General features: G+C 37.7%; 1 protein-coding gene and 1 long non-coding RNA gene across 2 annotated transcripts; one reads left to right on the plus strand and one right to left on the minus strand.

The window, feature by feature from the left end:
* Window positions 1-6,463: 6,463 nt before the first annotated feature.
* On the minus strand, window positions 6,464-7,758 carry LOC140594898 (uncharacterized). Its single transcript, XR_011996175.1, has 3 exons — window positions 7,559-7,758; window positions 7,345-7,401; window positions 6,464-6,859 (listed from the first exon to the last, which is right to left on the minus strand). It is a non-coding gene; the product is annotated as an uncharacterized lncRNA (long non-coding RNA).
* A 1,667-nt stretch (window positions 7,759-9,425) lies between these two features.
* On the plus strand, window positions 9,426-19,043 carry LECT2 (leukocyte cell derived chemotaxin 2). The gene is made up of 4 exons (XM_025995025.2): window positions 9,426-9,673; window positions 11,630-11,726; window positions 13,562-13,707; window positions 18,756-19,043. The coding sequence occupies exons 1-4, from the start codon at window positions 9,628-9,630 to the stop codon at window positions 18,920-18,922; spliced, it is 456 nt and encodes a 151-aa protein (XP_025850810.1). The 5' UTR covers window positions 9,426-9,627; the 3' UTR covers window positions 18,923-19,043.
* The last annotated feature ends 277 nt before the right edge of the window (window positions 19,044-19,320 follow it).

Genomic DNA, 19,320 nt, shown 5'->3' on the forward strand with positions numbered 1-19,320 from the left:
TTCTTTTTTAGGAGGTATTACTAGCTAGAGAAACGTTTTAATCCCTGAACTGAAGAGCATTATTCCTTGCATTGTTATAATTAATTTATCATTCAGTTTAAGACGTTCAGCTGGTCTGAGTCAATTAGAACAATGGTGCCAAGAATGTGTGTGTTGTAACCTCTGGCAATGCTCAGACCATGTCTGTGTGTGGTGCAATTTTAGGGTTCAAAGCTCACTGGACCAATTACATCTGTTTACCATGATTTGAGGTAATCTCAGTCTGTGTTTCCCTAGATGGCCCTGGGCTGTTTGCTTTCCGTTGGTCAAAGTACTAGCAGATGGTGAAAGTGGGTGAGGAAATATGCCTACTGTGGGTCTGCAAGTTTTTGATAGAGTGAGAGTTGTCTACTGAATAGGGCTTAGTACATTCTGGAATCTTATAATCAAATGGTCAGTTGTGAGACAAGATTCTCAGGGAGGATTTTAAAACCAAGAGACTCTCATTTGAAAAAAAAAGGGCAGATTTATTTATATTTATTTATTTTAAAGCAGGCAGCTCTTTTTTAAAAGGTTTAACTTATTTATTCATGAGAGACACAGAGAGAGAGAGAGAGGCAGAGACATAGGCAGAGGGAGAAGCAGGCTTCATGCAGAGAATCCGATGTGGGACTCGATCCTGGGACTCCTGGATCATGCCCTGGGCTGAAGGCAGACGCTAAACTGCAGAGGCACCCAGGATTCCTGAAAAAAAAAAAAAAAAAAAAGGTGGATTGAAATAAAAAGTAGGTGTAGAGTCTTTCTGGATTGTATATTTGCACCCAGTGAGATAAAGAAACTTTTATTGGGAAAAGTTCATGTATGATTTAAATCTCACAGGCTAGAGTGATCTTATCATATTTATGTAGATGGCCCCCAATGTCTTTTAGCTACAAAGGTTTGTCAGAGATGGAGAGTTAATCAGTTCTTGAGACTTCATGAGAGCAACCTCAGGTAAAATACTAGTGGTCATAAGTCGTGAAATAGACTATGTAATTTGATGAATTGTAAGGCATAACCTTCATATTTTTGATCCTCTGTCCTTAGCATGCAGTAGAAAGAGAGAGGACATTTGCATTTTATATAGGTATAAGCACTTCCCATGGGATCACAACTCTGATGGCCAGATAAAGCCACACAACTGCATGTAAGGACTTAGCACAGAGAGCAGCCAATAGCTGTCATTAGGAAAACCACATGTTGCATATAATAGACAGATTATAAATCAACTAATTTAAATATGTTCAAAGAACAGAAATCACGTAAATAACTGAAAGAATGAAAACTGTCTCATCAAGTAGAGAATTTCAATAAAGAAGACAGTAATTTTATGTACATATATAAACCAAGTAAGAATTTGAGAGTTGGAAAACATAATAACTGAAACAAAAAAATTCTCTAGAGAGGCTCAACATCAGATTTGAGCAGAGAGAAGAAAGAATCAGCAAATTTAAAGATATGTTGATTAAGATTATCTAGTCTCAGGAATGGGGGAGGGGCGGTGGACAATGAAGAAAAATGAACAGAGGCTCAGAGACCTGTGGGGCATCCTCAAGACTATGAATATATGCATAACAGAGTCCCAGAAGGACAGGAGAGAGAAAAAAGGCAGAAGGAATATTTAAAGAGAGGCACCTGGGTGGCCCAGTTGGTTAAACATCAAACTTGATTTCATCTCAGGTCTGCTCTCAGGGTCATGAGATTGAGCCCTACATTGAGTGCTACACTGGGTATGGAGCCTGCTTAAGATTTTTCTCTCTTCCTGTCACTCTGCCCCTTCCCACCCCCACTCATGTGCATGTTCTCTCTCTGTCTAAAAAAAAAAAAAAAAAAAGAGTATTTAAAAAAATGTCTGAAAACTTCTCAAAATTTGATGAAAACATTAATCTACACAACTGAGAAACTCAACAAAATCCAGGTAAACTAAAAAACTTAAAAGATCTGACACATCATAACCAAACTACCAAAAGACAAAGGCAAAAACAGAACCTTAAAAAGCAATGAATGAGAAAATATTCATCACATACAAGGAATTCTCAATGAGCTTAACAGCTGAATTTTCATCAGAAATTGTGAAGGCCAAAGGCAATGAATGAGATGACACAGTACAGAAAAATAAAACAAAACAAAACTGAAAGTACTGAAAGAAAAACACCTGCCTGATAAGAATTCTACATCTGGCAAAATTATCCTTCAAATATGAAGAAGTTAAGCTATTTCCCAGCTAACAAAAGCTAAGAGAATTTGTTGCTAACACATCTGCTCTACAGGAAATGCTAAGAAAGTCCTTCAGGCTGAAATGCAAGGACACTGCATAATAACTTGAACCCGTACAAAAAAATAAAAAGCACCAGTAAAGGTAACTACATAGGTAAATAAAGCAATAATTATATATCTGGGTGTTGATGAGCAGACAATATATACAGTTATAATTTGTATGAGAAAGCATAGGAGTGACAGAATGGAGCTATACAGGGGGAAACTTTTTATATATTGTTGTAATTCAGTTGGTATTAAGCTGAACTATATTGTTAGAAGTTACATTATAATCACCAGGATACTCAGTAAGAAAATAACTGAAAAATAAATAGTAAAGGAAATGACTAGGAAATAAAAATTTTCTATACTAGAAAATACCTATTAAACCCAAAAGAAGGCAGTACTAGAGGAACAGAGGAATAGAAAAAGCCTATTTACAGACAATATGAGTGTGTATATTGAAATTCTAAGGAATCCATCAAAAAATGAATCTCTTAGAGCAAATAAACATATTTGGCAAGAAAGTAGGCTATAAGATATATATATCTCATATATGTATATATGATACATATTTGTATATATATTTCTATGTGTATATAAATATATGTATATTATTTTTAATATATTAAATATATAATTTATATTTTGTGCATATATATCCATATCCATATATATACAATATATATATACAATACAAAAAGCAGTTGTATTTCTATATACCAGGAAGGAACAATGTGAACACACAATTAAGAAAGCAATTCCTCATTATAACAGCCTCAAAAACAATAAAATACTTAGTAACACATTTAACTACTGAAGTGCAAATGCGTCCTTTGAAAACTATCAAAGTTACTGAAATAAATTTAATTAATTAATTCATTAATTAATTAAGAGGACTTAAATAAATGGAATGACATCTCATGTTCAAATCCTTGGGGAACTAACATCATTAAGATGGCAATAGATAGATCTAGAGATTCAATTCAATTCAATCTCTATCAGAATTTCAACTGCCTTTCCGCTTTTCTGGAACCTGATAAGCTAATTCTAAAATTCATATGAAAATGCAAGGGATCCAAAATAACCAAAACAATTCTGAAAAAGGACAAAAAGTTGGAAGATTCGCACATCCTGATTTCAAAATGTACTAGCTATCGTAATAAAGTCTGTGTAGTACTGATGTGGGATAGACATATAAATTAATGAAACCGAATTGATAGTACAGAATTCCAACAGAGTGCCAAAAAAAATTAAATGATGGAAATCAGTGTTTTTAACAAATGGTGCTGGGAAAACGATATCTATGTACAAAAAGATAAATCTGGACCCCCTGCTTCACACCATATCCATCAATTAACTCAAAATGGATCAAAGTTCTAAATGCAAAATTCTAACACTCTTAAAATAAAACAAAGGCATAATTCTTCATGACTTTGGATCCAAAGATTTTTTTAGATATGACCCCTGAAACAGAAGCAGCCAAAGGCAGAAATACAGTAAACTTCATTAAAATAAAAAATTTCTATGCTTCAAAGAACACCATCAAGAAACTGCAAAGATGAGCAGCCTGGGTGGCTCAGCGGTTTAGCATCACCTTCGGCCTGGGGCATGATCCTGTAGACCCAGGATCGAGTCCCATGACGGGCTTCTCCCTCTACCTGTGTCTCTACCTCTTTCTGTGTCTCTCATGAATAAATAAATAAAATCTTTTTTTAAAAAAAGTGAAAAGACAACACAAAATATCTGCAAATCGAGTATCTGACAAAGATTAGTATCTAGAACATAAACTCTTGCAACTCAACAATAAAAGGATAAATAATTAAAAATTGGGCTAGACATTTCTGCAGTGAAGATATACAAATGGGCAAAATGCACATGCAAAAATGTTCAACCTCACTGATTACAAGAGAAATTCAAATCAAAACCACAGTGAGGCACCATTTCATGTCCTTTCAGATAGTTATAATTTAAAAGAAAAATAGTACCAAGTGTTGGTCAGGATTTGAAGAAAATGGAACTTTTATGCACTGCTGGTGCAACTGTAAACTGATGTAGCTGCTTTGGAAAACAGTTTAACAGTTCCTCAAAAAAGTTAAACATACAATTCCAGTCCTAGAGACAGACCCAAGGGAACAGAAGACACATGTCCACACAAAAACTTTTAGCTGAATGTACATAATAGCAATATTCATAACAGCCAAAAGTGAGACCAGCCAAGTGTCCACCAACTACAGAATATATTATATTCATGAAATGGACTACCATCCAATCATAAAAAGGAATAAAGTACTGATACATGTTACAACATGGATATACCTTGAAAATATTATGCTAAGTGGAAGAAACTGGACAGAAAAGGTCACATATTGTATGGTTTCATTTATATGAAATGTCCAGAATAGGCTGATCCATAAAGAGGAGAAGAAGATGAATAGGTGCCAGAAGCTGAAGATAGTAGGAATGAGGAGTGATTACTAATGTGTACAGTCTTTCATTTTGGGGTGATAAAAGTATTCTGGAATAAGATAGTGGTAATGACTACACAATTTTGTAAATATATTGAAACTACTGAACCACTTTAAAAGGATAAATTTTATAATATGTAAATTAAATATTAATTTTAAAAAGATTTCATATGTTAGCAGATATAAAAAACATACACATTTACTACATACAGTATTTATTCCTCTTGGCTCATGCCCAAATTCTAAAAAAACACCTGATACCAAGTGTCACCACTTTTGTGTTACCTGGCCTACCTCCAGGTACTCCCAGTTGAAAAACATGGGCCCAGGATGCCAGGAAGGGAATCAATGAGACTGAGGTTCATGGCCCTATTTGGTGTCACCCAAAAGGGAAACATTTTCTAATCCATGTAATCTAGAGAAAAAAAAAAAAGATTTCACATGGTCAGAAAAGCCTTTAATATTCTTTATCTCTTATTGCTTTCATTCTACATTCATTAAACCACTTTCTTAAAGGTTCTAATGTCAAGAAGGGAGCACATCCTATTGGTAGGGAGAAATCGCCTCCAGTGAAAATCATACCTACTTATCTATCTACCTACCTACCTACCTACCTTTGGGTTCATTTATTTAACTTCTAGTAACTTGATGAACTTGAATCACTCGTCCCGCACCAGAGTCTGGGATACTAACTAAGAAATAAGAGCCAAACAATGTATTAAGGTAAATTCACCTAAATCAAGAATGACAAGTGGTTTTAATCCAGATGCTTATTTTAATATTTTGACAGGTGGGAAAGATTATGTGATGAGCAAGATCATGAGGACATGTCTGAGTAGAGTTTGACAATCGTGCCTGATAGGTGGTGTTTGTCCACCTTTGATACAGGCAGGAAACTAATGTTAACTATACTGCATAGTTGCCGCTCTGACATAGATGTTCCCTCAGGGGACTTGAGCCAGAAAACCTCCTGGCTGCATCCCTCTAACCTTGAAGTACTATGTCTACATTTCATAAAGTTCTATACTACTGAAAGTGGAAAGCTCAATTTAAAATATATAAAATCTAATGCTACATTGTAAGGACCACAGCCTGTCCCCTCCATTATTCCATCAGTGAAAAAGTAAATGGCTTATTAGAAACTGTTTCTCTAAGTTCTGTTTCCCAGGATAAGTCAACCACCCTATACATTAGAAAACTTAGGAAACATTCTCCACGTTAAAATTATTTTTGGAGCAGCCTGGGTGGCTCAGCAGTTTAGTGCTGCCTTCGGCCCAGGGCATGATCCTGGAGACCCGGGATCAAGTCCCACATCGGGCTCCCTGCATGGAGCCTGCTTCTCCCTCTGCCTGTGTCTCTGCCTCTGTGTCTCTCATGAATAAATAAATAAAATCTTTATAAATAAATAGTTATTTTTGTAATCAAGTCCCATCCCCTTGCTAATTTCACCTCCCCGTGCTGTGGTGACTGACTTCACATAATTACAATTGTCACCATTCTCTGTCTACATGGAGGATTTGTGGGGGATGGCAGGAGAGGGGAGAACAGAGTTGAAGAAGGTAGAACAGATTTAAATGTTCGTTCAGCACAAATGGGGCCTCACCCTGAAGCTAAGGCTTCTACTAGCCAAAACATGTATTTAATGCCTCTTCATTCTAATCATGACTAGGACTGACTTTAGCAGAGCAGTTTTTGGACTTATTTCAGGTTTCTGAATGCATTTGTTTAATCAATCAGCATCTTAACACAGCATGCTGTTTCTAGGTAGGTTTGTTCCAGTGAAACACAGTGCGTTTGGTCAGGTCACCCAGGCCAATAACCCTCTGCAAAGCACACTGGCCTCCTCCCTTTCACAAAGGCCTCCAAACTGCAGATGGAATCAAAGATCAAAGCTCCTGAGAAACTGTATCCTCACCCTCTCACCCACTATTCCCATAGCTAAGGAAAACCAAAAAGGTTTCGTGTAAATCTTACCCAAATAGAAGTATTCAGACATACCCCAAATATCAACTTTTCCACAATTTAGTGTTCTACTAAAATCTGTAGTCTTCTCTCGCATTTAACTTTTAGTGCTATACTCAGCTGAAGAGAGCATTTAATAAGACAGGGATATTTTCCTGAACAAGAGAGACAAGATAAAATTTAAAAGAGAAACACATATACTAAAAAATGCTAGTGGGAAATTTTCATACTCCTTTGGAATGTAATTTATGCCATAAAAATGTATTACTGGGGAGACTGGGTGGCTCAGTCGGTTAAGCATACGACTCTTGATTTCAGCTCAGGTCATGATCTTGGGTTTGTGGGATCAAGGTGCTTGTGGGACTCGGGGCTCAGCATGGTGTCCCTCCCCCTCCGCTCTTGCCTCAGCCCCCTCTGTCTCATAAATTAAATAAATAAATAAATAAATAAATAAATTTTAAAAAAGAAAGTATTCCTTGCATAATCAGAAGAATAAATATAGCTACTTCTTAAGAATCATAGAAATTATTAACAAAAGGATAGAATTAGCCCTAAAGAAGAAAATCAAGTGCTTTCTTTGGCTAATTGGAGCAAAGTATAGGACTCAGAGGTTTTTATCAGAACCCATTTGTTTACCAACCCCTGGAATCCAGCCAGTCGTCTCACTGTGGCATTTCAGGGTGAGCTCACCACCGACCTCAAAGGAAGCAGGAAACAGAGTTACAGAGATACAGGGTGGAGACAAGAAGAAATATCAAGCCTTGCAAGTGCGTGAGCTTTCACATTATTTTATGTCAAACTTTTCTAACAGGAGAGGAGAACAATGTGTTGAAAGAGAAAAAAAGTAGGGGCACCTGGGGGCTCAGTGGTTGAGTGTCTGCCTTCCGCTCAGGCCATGACCTCGGGGTCCTGGGATCGAGTCCTGCATTGTGCTCCCTGCAGGGAGACTGCTTCTGCCTCTGCCTGTGTCTCTGCCTCTCTGTGTGTCTCTCATGAATAAATAAAATCTTTTTTTTTTTTTTTTTTTTTTTTTTTTTTTTTTTTTTTTTTTAAAAGGTTCCTCTGGGTTTATTTATTTATTTTATTTATTTATTTATTTTATGATAGTCACAGAGAGAGAGAGAGAGGCAGAGACACAGGCAGAGGGAGAAGCAGGCTCCGTGCACCGGGAGCCCGATGTGGGATTCGATCCCGGGTCTCCAGGATCGCGCCCTGGGCCAAAGACAGGCGCCAAACCGCTGCGCCACCCAGGGATCCCAATAAATAAAATCTTTTAAAAAAAAAGGCAAGTAACTTGTAGTTATCTTGATATAGGAAGTAGTTTTTAGTATGCTTGCCCTCAAACTTGAATTACAGACAGTTTGAATTTCTCCCCTTACTCACTGGCCCCTCTACCTTTGGTGAAAGTGCTAATAAAAATAAAATGGGGAATGCCTGGGTGGCTCAGTGATTGAGTGTCTTCAGCTCAGAGCATGATTCCGGGGTCCTGGGACGGAGTCCCACATCGGACTCCCTGCATGGAGCCTGCTTCTCCCTCTCCTTGCATCTTCACCTCTCTCTGTCTCTCATGAACAAATAAATAAAATCTTTAAGATAAAAATCAAAAAGTAAAATGGCCTGGGCATGAGGCATGGGGGAGACACAAGAGGTCAACTTAATGCTCATAGTTGACCATCTTGCAAATGTTAAACACCCTTCAGTAACTGTAGCCCAACAAGTAACCATATTCCACATACATTTCCTTGTGAGGACGTACAGCTCAAAGAAGATAAAGGTCTCACTCTGAGTTGTCTATTAACAGGTCAGAGTTTCTAATCGAGAGACCTCTCACATGTGGCCATCACCTTACAGTCACTGAGAATACACAAGAAACAGTGAAGGTGCCTTCGGGCCCCAGGCTACCACTTCAAAATGGACATCAGGCAGCCTCTTGCAGCACGTTTGTCCGGTTAGCTGGCTTATATTTGCTTTCACTCCCGTAATATTTCCATAAACACAATGGAGTTTCTTGTGCTTAGTAATTCTGAGAGCTCTACTCATGAACTATCACTTGTGTCGCATCTGATTGGTCAGGGCAGGTCGTATAGCTGAAGCACACACCAAAGATTGGGAAAGCACCTCTGCCTCCACAGAGACCCGGGAAGGGTGTGGATGCAGGGAGAAAAGAACTGGAAGCACAATCAATCTCAGTCTCCCACGGCTTCCAACAAATTATTTAAATGGGGATGTTTCCACAGAAAATCCCAGGGCTTCATATATCATTAAACATAACAAGAAGGAGGTGTTAACACATGTTCAAATATACAGAAAAACACATATATTAATATAATAGCTATGTATCTACCTCTGATAATTAACAAATTAATACTTTTACACATTTGCTTCTCATATTTTTTATGAATATGAATATTGAATCTTAAATTGAATATTGAATTTTAAATATTGAAATAATTTAATATTTAAATATTTTAAATATTAAATATTGAATTTCAAAATATGAATATTTTAGAGTTTAGCACTCTGTATGCCTCTCTATAATTCTATTTCCCTCTCTCTTCAAAGGTACCTACTATCCTAAAGTTAATTTGTGCATATTTTTATACTTTTCCTATGTACACAGCCATTCATGAAGCCACAGCCCAGAAGACAGTCACCCAGTCTTATCATTTTCTGTTAATATTTAGTCAGCATTTCCAATAAAATTACTTTCTCCTTCAGATCACTTTTACAAAAGTCCTACATGTGAACCCAATATTCAACTTTGACTTGCTTCATTCTCGTTTTTTTTGTGTATCACTAAATTAAAGAAATGAGAGATGCAAGATCCTAAGGCTAAATAATTCAAACCTGGCTCTTTTTCAAAGAGTGAGGGGGCAATTCAAATTATCAGAGGAAGAAACATCCTAAGGAAAGCAAACGCCAAATGTTTTCCACAGGAGTCTTTCTTTGTGCTGTCTTGATTTCGACTGGTAAGTCAAAAACAATTTTAAAATCTTAGCTAATTTTAAAAAGCAAATTTTAATAAAAGATTTAAAAGCTATTAATATCACAATCACAACAGATACTTATGTAGTTGATTATTGAAAGTGGGCTAGGAAGACTACATGGTCGGGGTTCTCCATGATTTCCACCTGAATGTTATGATTCTTTAGTGAGGGAAACATAAAAGTAGAATGGAGGACTTTAAGGGAAGTCTGTCAATTTAATTGGACAGGATTGGTCTAGGATTTAATTGGTCTAGGATTTAACTGGAACATAATTGGAAAATAAAGTTTTTGTCAGAATTTGATTTCGAGAATTCCTGATAACAGCAACTGGTGTGGATTAGGACAAGGGGAGCACTCCCTTAAGAGTCGTAGCAGGAGAGGAAGATGCGTACGTTAATAAATTGTCTAACAAAAATAAATAAATAAATAAATAAATAAATAAATAAATAAATAAATAAATAAATAGTCTAACATTTGCCTCAATCCCCAGTGATAAATATTAGTACCAAAGTGATGGTATTATATTTCAATCAATATATTGTCTTGAAAGTATAAGACATTTGAAGCCCATCTTCTGTTTTTGTCTTTTCACTTTCTTTTCTTTTTTTTTATTTTGTATATTTTTTTATTGGAGTTCAATTTGCCAACATATAGCATAACACCCAGTGCTCATCCCATCAACTGCCCCCCTCAGTGCCCCTCACCCAGTCACCCCAACCCCCGGCCCACCTCCCCTTCCACCACCCCTTGCTCGTTTCCCAGAGTTACAAGTCCCTCGTGTTCTGTCTCCCTCTCTGATATTTCCCACTCATTTTCTCTCCTTTCCCCTTTATTCCCTGTCACTATTTTTTATATTCCCCGAATGAACGAGACCATATAATGTGAAACCCATCTTCTAAAAAAGTATATTTGGGTGAGTATTGGGTGTTATACTATATATTGGCAAATCGAACTCCAATAAAAAATATACAAAAAATAAAAAAATAAAAAAGAATATACTTAAGTGGCCATATTCTGTAGCTCCTCTCATAGCACTTATTAATGAATAGTAAAATATCTTTAAATAAAATCAATAATCAAATTAACTGGTCTTGTTTTTGCTTCTGTTTTGTTAGTGTATTTCAAAGTAAAAGGTTGAGTTTGTTAACTGCATCTCTCTGTGAATGTTAACATTGGAAATCCAGGAAATTTAATTCAATTAAGTATTTATCTACTGCTACCTACAGAGAAGATGTACCTAAAACAAGTATACACAAAATGCACTGAGCCAGCCCCTCCTCCATACTTTACTGCTATATAATTTTTCATATAATTATTTCTACTCCCTTCCTTCCTTTATCTTCTCTCTCTACTCTAGGTTAAATTGGATAGACATGTTCTTATTTCTAGGAATCTCTCGCTTCTATTTTTTGCAAATATGACAAAGATTTATTTTAGTGCTAAATACATTTTGCTAGTTCAGAATCTGTTTCTTCTTCAAACATTTTCTTGGATTTGATTATCAGGACTAATAATAAAGGAACATTTCAAAGTTACTTTGGAATTTCTAGAATTATTTCTTTGAGCTATGCTGTTCATGTTGGCTTAACTTAAACATAATGGTCCCAAGTAATAGGCAAAGAAAATCTGAAAAGCACAATGTATGCCATTTATTAGTCAATAATCTGAAACAAACTGTAGTGATGGAGATTAATGCTTATAAATAAACATTTTTGCAAATACTCTGTGTGTAATAAAACACATTTTTATGGCCAGGGGAAAAGCTAATTTTATATCTGAATCATGAGTTAAAGGAAAACCTACCCATAACCCACAGAAAGTTAGAGAAAAACTATAGTGAAAACAGAACTTTTGAATCTACTGAGAGACATAAAAGGTAAACAGAGACTGGAAATAAATGAAGTGAGAAAATTTGCTTCTTGTGTTTCTCTTTTTTAGCACTGGCTGGACCATGGGCTAATATCTGTGCTGGCAGGTCTTCCAATGAGATCAGGACATGTGACAGCCATGGTTGTGGCCAGTACACTGCCCAAAGGTATGGAGTTTCACAAAAAAACCCATAAATTATTATGGTTCTTAACCTCTTTGCTTTCTGTCCTTGTTTCAAGCACTCATAATCATTTCCCTCTGACAGCAGGATTCAGAGATTAATGCAGCTGTACTAGTGTCTTTCTAGAGCAGCTTCCAAGGCCTCTGCTTCAAGTATGGGCTCTGAATTGGGAAAATAGCACGTAATAAAGGGGCGGGGGGAGGAAATGTGGTGTTTTCCGTCTCAATGGTATCCTGTTGGTTTTTCCAAGGTAAAAATCAACATTACTATCCCATTTTATAGACGAACTTGAACTGAGGTATCAAAAGGTTAAGGAACCTGCCAAACACAGCTGGAGGTGGTGATGGCTGCACTAAGATTTAGGTTTTTGGCTCCTCCTCCCATCACATTGTAGTGTTACCGACCCAGGATGTAGGAGTTCAACATCAGAGGCGGCCTCAACAGGCAATTTCTTTCAGACAATAAGGGATACATTCGTGAATTTTCAGTAATGTACAGCACCACCTTGGGGGTGCCACTCTGATGAAATAGCCATGTGTCCAATTGCATAATTGGCCTGCATCCTAATTATACTAGAATTCTCACTTAAACCAATACTACTTACAAAGCAATCTCAAACACCTGGAACAAGGTTGTGATAGGAAATATGGAAACGTGGCCTCTGAATTCCCAGGATTCAGGCTCAATTAGTTCATACCTTAAAGTTTATGCCCTTGACTTATACAATAAGTTATTGGCTCTTCACTTGGAACCTGCTCAGTGTTGCTTTACACATAATTCTAACAATTATCATCAATCTGATTTTTCAGGCACTAGTCTATTAGAAGGGAGAAGAGGCTGGTAAGAGCAAGCATAAAGACAACAGGGTCTCATAAGCTGGGATCATTTAATGTTTGTGTTCCATTCACTTTAATAATCAGGAGTTATCACTCATTGTATTAAAATATACATATAGTAAATTATTTTTTTTTAAATTTTTTATTTATTTATGATAGTCACAGAGAGAGAGAGAGAGAGGCAGAGACACAGGCGGAGGGAGAAGCAGGCTCCATGCACCGGGAGCCCGATGTGGGATTCGATCCCGGGTCTCCAGGATCGCGCCCTGGGCCAAAGGCAGGCGCCAAACCGCTGCGCCACCCAGGGATCCCTATAGTAAATTATTTTTAAAAGATTTATTTATTTGAGAGAGAGAGAGAAAGACAGGGAGAGAGAGAGAAAGGGGAAGGACAGAGGGAGAGAGAATCCCAAGCAAACTCCATGCTGAGAGCAGAGCCCGACGCAGGGCTCAATCCCACAACACTGAGATCATGACCTGAACCAAAACCAAGAGTTGGATACTTAATCGACTGAGCCACCCAGGTTCCCCAATCGTTTACTCCTGACAGGTTCTTAATCGTTTATAATGACTTCTGAATTACTGAGACAAAAATGAAAGTAATGTGATCCTTTATGATAAGATTCCCTGCTTATCCCAAGATAAGTGGTCTTGAAGGGATCAAGATTCATATATCTATAAAATATGCTTACATAGATTGTCTCATTTCCCCAAAATGCCATATGATAGTAAGTTCTTAAAGCCTCTCTATATACCAAATACTATCTTAAATGTTTTAATCTTTACAATATGGTTATTACTACCTGCATGGAGGGAAGTTAAAATTGAGATAAAGAAGAGTAAGGAAACTCAGGACATCCCAACAAGTTCTAGTAGTTTCGCGGTTTGACATCCTAGTCTGGGAACAGTGGTCCAACACCACGTTTCTGGGCAATAAAGTTCCCAGGACAGTTCCTCAGTCTGTTCATTCCTATTTACATTCTAGAAATCACAGGCTTCACCAGGGTGTGGATGTGTTGTGTTCTGATGGATCTACTGTGTATGCACCTTTCACCGGAACGATTATGGGCCAGGAGAAGCCTTATAAAAACAAAAATGCCATTAATAATGGTGTTCGGATATCTGGAAGAGGTAAGAGGCCTTGTACATACCGGGGACACATACTGGAAAATGTTTGATGCTTATTTATTTAATGCATTTGTCGTACACCAAAGTTTCATACTTCCTCTACAATGATAGCATCTAGGCTAGAAAGGACATAGGATACCAAACTAAAACAGCTAATGGGTTTTCAAAGATGTTCCACCTCTTCCTCTGAAATCATCTTCTTGATGCACACTCTCTACCTAACCCCACAACTGACTGAAGGACTTTATTCTTGTGGCCCATGCGGTTTTGCCTAACAGTCTAAAAACAAAATCACTTTCAACAGTATTTACCATAATAAATAGATACTTTAATTTACCAAAATCCCACAGTTCAGAGATGTTAGCATTTCTGCAAAAGGTGACTGGAAAAATATTTTCAAAGGCCTGTATGTTCTAGGTAAAGCTGGGTCATCTAGTACTCCAGGTGTTGGGCTTGTTGTTTATCGTTTTTTATTTTTATTTTTTCTTAATCCATTGAGGTAAAATATTCACACAGGCAAGTGTACAAAGCATAAGAATACAGCTCTTAAACTTTCACAAAGTGAATACACCTGTGTAACGAGCCCCCGAATCAAGAAAAAAAACATTCAACAGCATCCCAGAGGCCCTTCTGTACTACCTATACTCATTCTTCCCAGCAACAATAATCACCATCCCACCATACACTAGTTTCACTTGTCTTGGGAAATGACATAAACAGAATTAAACAGTATGCAGTCTTTTTGTGGGGCTTCTCTCACTCTGCATAATGTTTACAAGATTTGCTTTGCATGCGGTTTTAGTCTCAATGATGTAGGCTGTTCCTTTGTACACATACATCTTCATTTCTGTAATCATCTTTCCCTAGATGGACATCTCAGTCGCATCCGGGCCTAGGCAATGATGAAAATACTATGAACTTTCCCTGCACATGTTTGTAAGGAACATAAATGTGCATTCCTGTGGGAGTGGTCCGGGAGGACACTCCCCTCACCCCAGCTGTGAGAAACATTTTGTGAAGGACCTCACATCCTCAAAGAGCTCTATGGTTGGTGGCTGTTCTCTGGAGGCCCAAAATGACAAGGGAAACTGCTGCCACCGGACAGCGTCCACTTAGTAGGCAAGGCCAAGGTTGGCATGGTTACCCAACAGGCAGCAGAGCTGAAGTGGTAATCAGAACCATCTGAAGCACAGAGATCTGGGGCATTGTCTAGTTAATCACAGTGACCTGAGAGCTGAACAAACGGGCAGCCCACTAAAGCCTGATTTGTATAAACAGGAACACTGATGAACAAAATTGTGACTTCAATCATCGCAAGATGGGTCACAAAACCTCCCCCGGCCTCCCAGACTTGAGCCAGTTCACAATCCCAGAGCTCCTTGAAAGAAAATGGGACTGAGTCCCTTTGAGGAAGGGCTCTGTCACATGGCCAAAAATTTCTACCATAAACCTTACTTCCAGCTATCCTCAAAGGGACCTGCAGCCATTTAGCTAGATGGCTGTACATTGGGGAAGACAAAATAATTGGGCTTCTCAGAGGTTACTGGACACCCAGTCAAAAATGACACCCAAAAGTCTGCTGTGGTCAACCAGTTGGACTACAGGTTCTAGGGTCCAGTGATCAACGTAGTTTTTCATCAGGGTCCATCTGACAGTGATCCCAGTGTGTCCACAAATCCACTCTGCAGCAATTTTCCCAGTTCGGGAATGCTGTAGGAGTGGGAGCGCTGGGTCACTTGGTGTATGTTCCCCTTCAACTTTAGCAGCCACCGCCAGTTTCCCAGAGTAGTACTTCCAATTACATGCCTACCAGGAGTGGATGAAAGTTCCAGTTGCTCCAGGCACAGTACTTGGTGCTATCTATCTACCTTTATCATGTCAACCATTTTGATAAGTACATAGTCATATCTCATTATCTTACATTTGCATTTCCCTGATGGCTAATACAACTGAGTACCTTTTCATATTTATTGATAACATGGATATTATCTTCTGTGAGGTGCCATTCAAGTATTTTGCCTTGTATTTTCTGCCTTTTTCTTATTAGTATATTTTTTATATATTGTACATATGAGTCCTCTGTTAGATCTGTGTGTTGTAAATATCTTCTCCCACTTCATGGGCTACCTTTTACTTTCTGTATGCTTTCTTTTAATAAAAAAAAAATCTTTTTAGTGCAGTCCAATTTAGTATTTTCCTTTACTGTTAACACATTTTTTCCTTAAGATCCATTGTTTACCCTAATGTCATAAAAATACTGTTCTCATCTGTAAACTTTATTATTTCATCTTTCATATTTAGGTTTATGATCCCTTTGGGATTGGTAAGGAATGAGATAGGGATCAAGATCTTTTTTCTCATATTGGTAACTAACTGATTCAGTACCATTACCTCCCCTACTGTATTGCAGCATAGTATCTTTTGCCATAAATCATGGTCAGAATATACATACATCTGTTTCTGGTCTTTCTGTTTCATGGGTCAGTGTGTCAATCTTGCAAAAATATGCTGTAGCTTTAAAATACATCTTCATATCTGCTAGTATAAATCTTTCAACTTTTGTCCTTCTTTCAGACTGCCTTGAGAATTCTTGTTCATATGCATTTCCAGACACATAATAGAATCAGTTTATCGATTTCCACCAAAAATTCTGCTGGGACTTTGGTTGGTTTTGTACTGGTTATATAGATCAAATCAAGAAGAACTGATATCAGGGACACTTGGGTGGCTCAGCGGTTGAGCGTCTGCCTTCAGCCCAGGGCGTGATCCCGGGGTCCTAGGATAGAGACCCACATCGGGCTTCCTGCATGGAGCCTGCTTCTCCCTCTGCCTATGTCTCTGCCTCTCTCTGTCTCTCATGAATAAATAAATAAAATCTTAAAAAAAAAGGGACTGATATCTTAAAAGTAATGAGTCTTCCAATGAATAAACATGTTATATCCTGCGTTTATTTTGGTCTTCCTGCACTGTTATATTAGTAGGTGTTATACTGGTTTCAGTGTTGAGGCTATGCACATGTTCTGTATAGCATATACATTAGACATACTGTATTTTTTTAAGTTAGTGGCTTTATTTTTTTAATTTATTTTTATTTATTTGAGAGAGAGAGAGAGAGAGAGAGAGAGAGAGAGAGAGAGAGAGAATGGCAGAGACACAGGCAGAGGGAGAAGCAGGCTCCATGCCGGGAACCCGATGCGAGACTCAATTCCGGGACTCCAGGATCGCGCCCTGGGCCAAAGGCAGGCGCAAAACCGCTGAGCCACCCAGGGATCCCAGACATATTGTATTGATTTTGTTTAGAAAAAAAAAATTTTTTTTTTTTGGTTTAGATTTTCAATATAGGACTGCCCAATAGGAATAAAAGCCACATATGTAATTTAGAATTTTCTAGTAGTTATACTAAGAACATTTTTAAAAACAGGGAAAATTAATTTTAATAATGTATTTTATCGGGCAGCCCGGGTGGCTCAGCGGTTTAGCGCCACCTGCAGCCCAGGGCGTGATCCTGGAGACCCAGGATCGAGTCCCACGTCAGGCTCTCTGCGTGGAGCCTGCTTCTCCCTCTGCCTGTATCTCTCCCCGCCGCCCCCCATGTCTCTATGAATAAATAAAATCTTTAAAAAAATGTATTTTATCTATTATCATTTCAAAATGCAACATAAAATTACTAATGTTTTACTTTTTTGGTACTATCTTCAAAATCCAGCATGCATCATATACTTAAAGTAAGTCTAATTCAGATTAGCTACATTTCGGGGATGCCTGGGTGGCTCAGCAGTTGCCTTTGGCTCAAGGCATGATCCTGGATTCCCGGGATCGAGTCCCACATAGGCCTCCCTGCAGGGAGCCTGCTTCTCCCTCTGCCTCTCTCTCATGAATAAATAAATAAAATCATTTAAAAGAAAAAAGATTACCTACATTTCAAGTGCTGACATGTGACTGGTGGCTACCATGGTGGACAGTGCAATTCTAAGGCGTTTCATATGTTTTCTGTCCACTTGACCTGTTTTCACTGACGTCTGTTAAAATCTTCTATTACTAGTAAGTTTCTATTTCTCCCTGTATCTCAGGTAGTCTTTATATACGTGGTTTCTGTGTTATTTGGTGCATGGATGGTTACAACTGCTGTATCTTCCTTGTATTTAGCAGGATACATTGCCCTCCTTTGTCTTGTTTCAGTGATTTTTGGCCTCAGTTCTACTCTCTGATAACAGATTCATAATCCTTGCTTCCCTTATTTCCATTTGCTTGACAAATCTTGGTACAGCCCTTAATTTTTCACCCTTTTTTAAAAAAAGATTTTATTTATTTGAGAGAGTGATGGAGCGCACAAACAGGGTAGGAGCAGAGGGAGAGGGAGAAGCAGATTCTTTGCTGAGCAGGGAGCCCAACGCAGGGCTTGGTCCCAGGACCCTGAGATCATGACCTGAGCTAAAATCAGATGCTTAACTGACTGGGCCACCTGGGTGTCTCTTGCATTGTTTTACTGAATATGGCATAGAATTGCTTTTTGCTTTTCAAGCCAGTAGGAATTTTTTTTAACAGATGATTTAAGATTTATAGATATACCTCATGTATGTGGTCCCAACATTGTCATAATTATAGTACTAAATTAACTCTACTTCTCTATTTGGTGGGTTTTTGTTTTTACTTTTTTTTCCCCTTTTAGTGTTAGTAAGATTTGCATTCTTGTGCCAATTATGACCATTTGTCTTTAAAGTCTAATTATGTTATTAGAATAGGTCTTGGCATTGAAATTATTCTGAGAACAAAATATGTTAATAGTCTCAATTTTCTCAGCAACCTGGTGTTTTTCTGCTGTTCCTCAATGCCTTCGTTAAATGTTCATTTGAATCTATTCTCCCTTGGGCACCTTGCAGTTTTAGTCTTCATTTCTGATATGATTTTGTCATCTTCCTCTATTCCCTTACTGAGTTCAATCAAGTCTCAGTTCTTTTTGTTTTCTCTTCCATTTCTGTTATTTTTTTGAATTTCTGATTCAAGGCTACTTGAAACCCAGAAAATAACTAATTTAATTTCCTTTCTTTTAGGTTTCTGTATTAAAATGTTCTACATTAAGCCTGTTAAATATAAAGGTTCTATCAAGAAGGGAGAAAAACTGGGAACTCTACTGCCCTTGCAGAAAGTCTATCCCGGCATACAGTCCCACATACACATTGAGAACTGTGACTTGAGTGATCCTACTATGTACCTCTAAGTAGAAGACAAACGACCAGATCTTTCAAGTTAAAAATCATCTTCTTAAAAATCTGGATGCATATCCTACTCTTCAATAAATTTATGTCCAAATAAAAACATGATGAATGCAAGAAAGAAAATAGAATTTTTATTTCAACTCATTGTCATTTGGATGTTTGTCAACTAATTTCTGAGGGTTCTCTGATTTTTCTGTCACTTATGGGATCTGACAGGTTTTACTTCTTTGCTTTTTAAAGTTTCTCAGTCCTCAATACATAGGATAAAAAAATATGAATTCCAGCCTCTCTGGACTGCATTTTTGACACTTCTAAAACTAGCTACCTTTCTACCTGAAAATAAGAAAAAGCCTGAAGCTGTTTTCCTGGTACAAGAATAGAGTGTTGTACCATGCTAGAC

The sequence above is a fragment of the Vulpes vulpes genome, chromosome 12, assembly GCF_048418805.1.
Source record: "Vulpes vulpes isolate BD-2025 chromosome 12, VulVul3, whole genome shotgun sequence".
In the NCBI taxonomy this organism is placed as follows: Eukaryota; Metazoa; Chordata; class Mammalia; order Carnivora; family Canidae; genus Vulpes; species Vulpes vulpes.

What these genes read in the sequence shown, in the direction of transcription:
- LECT2 (XM_025995025.2), top strand. Translation starts at nt 9,628, where the DNA reads ATGTTTTCCACAGGAGTCTTTCTTTGTGCTGTCTTGATTTCGACTG. An exon ending in TGCTGTCTTGATTTCGACTG is followed by an intron (nt 9,674 to 11,629) that starts GTAAGTCAAAAA and finishes TCTCTTTTTTAG; the next exon opens with CACTGGCTGGACCATGGGCT. An exon ending in GGCCAGTACACTGCCCAAAG is followed by an intron (nt 11,727 to 13,561) that starts GTATGGAGTTTC and finishes TTTACATTCTAG; the next exon opens with AAATCACAGGCTTCACCAGG.